Genomic DNA, 6,194 nt, shown 5'->3' on the forward strand with positions numbered 1-6,194 from the left:
ACAGACAGACTCTCCCCTCCTCCTTCTCCAGGTTCCACTCCTTCCTGCTGTTCCTGGGTCAGCCCTCCTCCTCGGTTCGGGACATCAAAGTCACCAGTTTCTGTCGGATCATCAGCGAGTTCGCTCTGGAGTACCGCACCACCAGAGAGCGAGTCCTGACCATGAAACGAAAGCGAGCCACTCACAGAGAGAGGACCAAGACCAGAGGCAAGATGATCACAGAGGTAACCCTCCTCCACAGACCTGCAGAGGCCCCCAGCAGGACCGGGACCTGCCTGCTTTCTCTCTGTGTATATGACCCACAGTCCCAGTCTGAGCTGTAATCCAGGAGTGGACGAAGTATTAAGATCTGTTACTTAGAGGAAAAACTGCAATACTACAGCATGACACAGTAATGAACATGTGCTCACGTTAATAGATTCATTGAGAAGCAAAGTGGTCTTTGTGTTTAGTTTTCTGAGCTGTTGTACATTTTACGCTTTATTAAGGATATTTGGGATGTAGAACAGTTCAACGTGTTTCCCAGCCCCGCCCCCAGATACCCAAAATGCAACAGGGTGCACACTTTGTTATATAAACTGTGAGCAGAATTTAAAGCCGTTAAATGTAGAAATAAGGCAGCGCACAGAAATGAACTCTTTACGTCTCCTCCTTTCCTCCTTCTCTCAGACGGAGAAGTTTTCAGGAGCGGTGGATCATCAGGACAGCATCTCCCCCGTCTCCATGGCGGCGGAGGCGGAGCCGGGTCACGGGGAGCATGAGAACATGAAGAACCTGCTGATCAGCAGCGACAGCCTGAGCGCCGACCCCAGGAGCCTGAGGCGCTCCAGAGCTGTCCGCAGTAAGACCCGCTCGCTTCACCATGATTCACACCAGCTCACTATGTTCACGTCCTTTGCGCCACAGTTTGGCCGTCGCCATCTTGGTTGACCATATTTGCGAGTTTGTTATCTTTTCCCCACGGTGAGCGACCGGAGTCATCGGCACAGACGGACGTCGCCAACAGCTGTCAGATAAATGAGACCAACAGGAAACTGTCCCCTTTTCACCCCACAAACACCACAGTTTATTTTTCAAATATCACTGGGGGTGTTGAGGCTCATTGTCGGCGCCATTAAATCCTCAGGCCACCAGGAAACCTGCACACAAATCTTTCACAGTGGAGTTCGGGTTCAGTCCTGGTGACCAAGAGGCTTTAAGCGTCAACACCGGGGTTTGATGAGCTGCACTGATTAAAACTGAAGCGTGTTGTCGGTCAGGTCTGTGCTGAACCTGTGCGCTGCAGACAGACTCTGGTTCTGAACATAAAATACGTGCGAGCTCACATTCCTGGCAGGTCACTGTGTAATGAGTATTTCTACATGCCATCGTCGTGACGACCAGAGGCCGCGAGCTGTAAAGTGCCGTCTCGTGGTAACAAAAACCTCTGTGCTGTGTTTTGTGTCTGTTAAACCTTCGGACTCCCTCATCTGGTCCTCAGACTGTTCGGTCCCAACAGCCAATCAGAAAGCGTTAATGGGGGGATGAATGAAAGGTTTCTGCACCTGAACGCAACACTGAGTTGATATTTGATTCTGTAGTGTCGTGTTGAGCCGAGGGCGACAGTTCAGGTGGTAAACGCCTCACACAGGCGTGCGTCTGCAGAAACTAAAATGTCAGGAGCTCCTCTGTGTGTTAGCCCAGTTCTGGTTGATATTCTGGAACTGATTCTGATTCTGGTCCTCAGGTTTCGGGAGGGTGAGTCCGTCTCCGATGTCTGTGGCCAGAGAAGACGGGGTCAGCTCCCAGGACGACGCCACAGATGAGATCATGGACCGACTGGTCAAGTCTGTTACCCGGAATCCATCAGAGAAACCGTCCAGCCCCAAGACCCGAAAACGGTCCCGACTGAACAGGAAGTCACGTGAGTGCACGGCCTGATGAACCTTTCAGTTACTACACTCAGTTTTTACTCCAGATTCTGGTGGAGGGGTCAGGTTTGACTGAGGGGAGGACAGAAGAAGAGGATCTACTTAATGTTGGACTGATCCTTTAAGGAGATGTTGGGTCAGAACGTTTTGTGCCTTTTATTAAGGAGAGTGCACAAAAAGGAAACAGATCGGGTCCAACCTGTTGTTGGATTTGTTTTGTTCTGCAGAGGACGCAGACCTCGGCGGGTTTAATCTGGTTCGCTGTGTTGAGACACAACAAGCAGCTCTGTGTCCAAAACAGCTCCGTATCTGTGCAGCTTCATGTCTCTGTTTCCTCTTCCTCAGTAAATCCTCTCCCAGCAGATCATCATCACGGGCAAAGTGTTTACACCGGGGACGCATGTCCCCACCACGTCCTGAAAGCATTTGTCAAAAATGTTCTGAAAAACAGTTTGCACCAAGAAATGTGAAAGGTTTATTTGCACAATAAGAAAACATGCAGTTTAAATATAAAAGAAACATGTGCTTTATCCAAAAAAACCACAAATATATAAAGAGAAACAGCTGATTACTGTTCTATTCTGTTCTATTTTTATATTGTTGAAACTGTCTGAATTTAGTGTTCCACCATCCTCCGATCCCCCGTCATATATATCAGTATTTAATATTACTTCAGTATAAATATCTGCTCGTGGTTCTCATGAACTGAATATCGTGCATCGCCACGTCTCGTGAGCTGAGTGTACCGTTAGACCCCTAACCCTGATGTCCCCACTGCTTTAACACAGAGAGGCGTCCTTGATCACAGCTGACGTCCCGTCGCTGGGGACGCTCTGACCTCAGCGTCCTGTAGCTGCTGCTGGTGTGGCGCCTGAATGCTCACTAATGGGTGTTTCTGTGTGTTGCAGTGAGGAGGACTCTGAAGAGCGGCCTCACTGTGGACGTGGTTCAGGCTCTGGGACTCAACAGCAAAACAGGAGACAACGTCTGATCCATTTGTCAGTGAACACTATTGATTAAAGAGACTGAACCCAGAGCAGCTGAGAGACACCACTGGACGCCACAAGGAGCAGGCGATTGGTCTCCTGCAGGAGGAGAATCCTCGACCTGCTCGAGGACCTTTCTCTCAGCTGCTCGGTTACAAACAGGAAGAAACGTTGGCACATTGGACCGGACTTTAGTTTGTGGTTTGTGGTTTTGGTTCTTGAACATCCATGAATGTTTATAAATTTGATGTAGAAAATCAGAATGCAGAAAGCGGAGTGATAACACATCAGGATAGTTGAATAATAATGAGTTAATATTAACGTGTTGACAAAGAGCAGATGTTTCATATGAACAGTTGAGCAGAACGTGAGCCAAGAAACCCGTTCTTTCAAACTGCCTCCGTGTTTTTATAACCTTTCCCCTTCACACTGATCGTTGCAGCGGCGACCTCTTTACACTGCAACTCAGCTAAAGAGACGTCTTCACCTCTGAGACGTTCTCACCACAAGGTCCGTTTAGTCGTCTGGAGCTTTTGATTGGACGGCAAAGTGTAACTGATAACTTAATCTGGTCTTTGTTGACCTCTGTGCAACACCTCTGACCACGCCCGTCACAGTGAGAGACGTCACTTGCTCGGTTTCTATTTATTCGCAGTGTGAAAGTCGAGGTGTTTTCTTCCTTTTTATATCTTTGTGTTTGTGTTTTCCTCACCTGCAGAGCACCTGTGGATCTTTCCTTTACACATTTACCACTTTACAAATTCACGCATTGTTAGAAATCACACTGAAGAAATAAAGTTAACTAACATGGGAGCAGTTTGAAATGCACATTTAACCCGAGCATCAAGCATTTGCCATCCTGGAAAACAAAATAAAGTCCTTAAAGGTTTTGAAAATGGACGCCCCTGAAAATGTTTAATCTTAAAGCCAAACCCAGAAGCTTGTAGCGAAACAGTTCTGGGATCAATGAATCTGATTAAACTCACTAAACACTTAAACGGGTCTTTGAATTTCCCTAAAGGGGACATTTAAACCTTTAAACTTTCTGCACTCTGTTCATTCTGAACCAGAACTCTATACATTTAACCAAACAGTCAGTTATTTATTAATTTACCTTATTAAAAACAATGTGTGACAGATTGTTACTGCATCTCTATTTGATTATTGTGACTTGAACTGATGGATAAAGTCTTTACAGTTTGTTCTTACAGTAATAATTTTTGAATGTTAAAGCAGGAGATTTAAAATGTGAAAATCCATCACATCCTGTAAAAATGAATCAAACTAATTTGGCACGTTTTTAGAGCTGGAGTGCAAGAGCTCTACATTTAAATAATTAACGCTTTTCTCGCCACGTAAACCTCGCGGCATACCGGCTTTTTGAAATCTGGTGTCTGTGGCGACGTCACCGCTGCTGAACAGCTTAAAAATGTGTTTTATAAACAAACCTGCTCTATTATCACTCCAGCCTGCACAGAAAGCTCCTTGAAAGTCCTTGAAAAGTTAAGCGTGAATGTTTCTTATCACCAGGCTTCAACTAAACAAAATCACACGTCACAAAAACCTGTCACTCTGGTGTTTTCTTATCTCGTTGATTCACAGGATGGAGAGTTATCGCTTCTGTACAGCTGTGTTATTTTTGCACTTTGTGGTGTTTTTGGGGTCAGTCGTGTTCATTCTGTTGTCGTGTTCATTCAGGCACAGACCGTCTGAGACTCATGAACATTTTATAGAAAGACTTTATGGAAGATTGAATGTGTTCCAGGTATGATTAATAATGATTTTTAATAAAGAACGAAAGGATTTAAAAATTATTTGAGTTTTATGTTTATATATTTTTGTGGAATAATGACTTCAGTGTGTCATAACTGAATCAGTCTTTCTTTCTGTGACATACACCATTATAAAATCGCAAAGCTGTGACCCAAAAGAATACATTGACAAAATGTTGAGCTAGACAAATTAATTCATTTACAGAAGTCAAATATAAAGTGACATAATGTCACCAAATGAAGAATGACTACCTCAATGAAAACACATGGTATCAAGCTGTATCATAAACACATTATGTGTATTATTTATAAAAAAGATCTAGTTAAACAGGACAGTAGAAAACTGTCAGGAAACGGGATTAATGTGCTGTACTTGTTCCTTCTGTTCATGTTCTTGTATCCAAAACTCTATTCAGTAATCTGAAGTTAATAAAGAGGCTTCAGCAGTCTAAGGTACCAGTCCAGAGGGTCTCTTCTGAAGCTTCAGGCCTCTCTGTGCTGCACCAAACAGGTGGAGATCACTATCTCCTATTATGGCCAACGTCTACATGGAAGAAGGAGAAGCAGAGGCCTGAACTGTCATGTCACTGTAGCGTTATTGTAGCATTATTGTAGTGTCACTGCGTAGCGTTATTGTAGTGTCACTGCGTAGCGTTATTGTAGTGTCACTGTGTAGTGTCACTGTGTAGTGTCACTGTGTAGCGTCACTGCGTAGCGTTATTGTAGCGTCACTGCGTAGCGTTATTGTAGCGTCACTGCGTAGCGTTATTGTAGCGTCACTGCGTAGCGTTATTGTAGCGTCACTGCGTAGCGTTATTGTAGCGTCACTGTGTAGCGTTATTGTAGCGTTATTGTAGTGTGACAGTATTAATAATAGGGTCACTTTAGTGTTAATTTTAGTGTCACTGCGTAGCGTTATTGTAGTGTGACAGTATTAATAGTAGGGTCACTTTAGTGTTAATTTTAGTGTCACTGTGTAGCGTTATTGTAGCGTCACTGTGTAGCGTTATTGTAGCGTCACTGTGTAGCGTTATTGTAGTGTGATAGTATTAATAGTAGGGTCACTTTAGTGTTAATTTTAGTGTCACTGCGTAGCGTTATTGTAGTGTGACAGTATTAATAGTAGGGTCACTTTAGTGTTAATTTTAGTGTCACTGTGTAGCGTTATTGTAGCGTCACTGTGTAGCGTTATTGTAGCGTCACTGTGTAGCGTTATTGTAGTGTGACAGTATTAATAGTAGGGTCACTTTAGTGTTAATTTTAGTGTCACTGCGTAGCGTTATTGTAGTGTGACAGTATTAATAGTAGGGTCACTTTAGTGTTAATTTTAGTGTCACTGCGTAGCGTTATTGTAGTGTGACAGTATTAATAGTAGGGTCACTTTAGTGTTAATTTTAGCGTCACTGTGTAGCGTTATTGTAGTGTCACTGTAGCGTTATTGTAGTGTGACAGTATTAATAGTAGGGTCACTTTAGTGTTAATTTTAGCGTCACTGTGTAGCGTTATTGTAGCGTCACTGTGTAGCG

General features: G+C 44.0%; 1 protein-coding gene across 4 annotated transcripts in view; it reads left to right on the forward strand.

Annotated features, from left to right (window-relative positions):
- Window positions 1-4,710, forward strand: part of fhod1 (formin homology 2 domain containing 1) — a 45,919-nt gene extending 41,209 nt beyond the window's left edge. For all 4 annotated transcript variants that reach the window (XM_046032789.1, XM_046032790.1, XM_046032791.1 and 1 more), the window contains 3 exons: window positions 670-841; window positions 1,727-1,903; window positions 2,819-4,710. In XM_046032789.1, coding sequence (XP_045888745.1) covers window positions 670-841; window positions 1,727-1,903; window positions 2,819-2,901 — 432 coding nt within the window. In that variant the 3' untranslated portion in view covers window positions 2,902-4,710. The remainder of the gene's footprint in view (window positions 1-669; window positions 842-1,726; window positions 1,904-2,818) is intronic.
- Window positions 4,711-6,194: the final 1,484 nt, after the last annotated feature.

Source organism: Micropterus dolomieu, linkage group LG20, assembly GCF_021292245.1.
Source record: "Micropterus dolomieu isolate WLL.071019.BEF.003 ecotype Adirondacks linkage group LG20, ASM2129224v1, whole genome shotgun sequence".
Lineage (NCBI taxonomy): Eukaryota > Metazoa > Chordata > Actinopteri > Centrarchiformes > Centrarchidae > Micropterus > Micropterus dolomieu.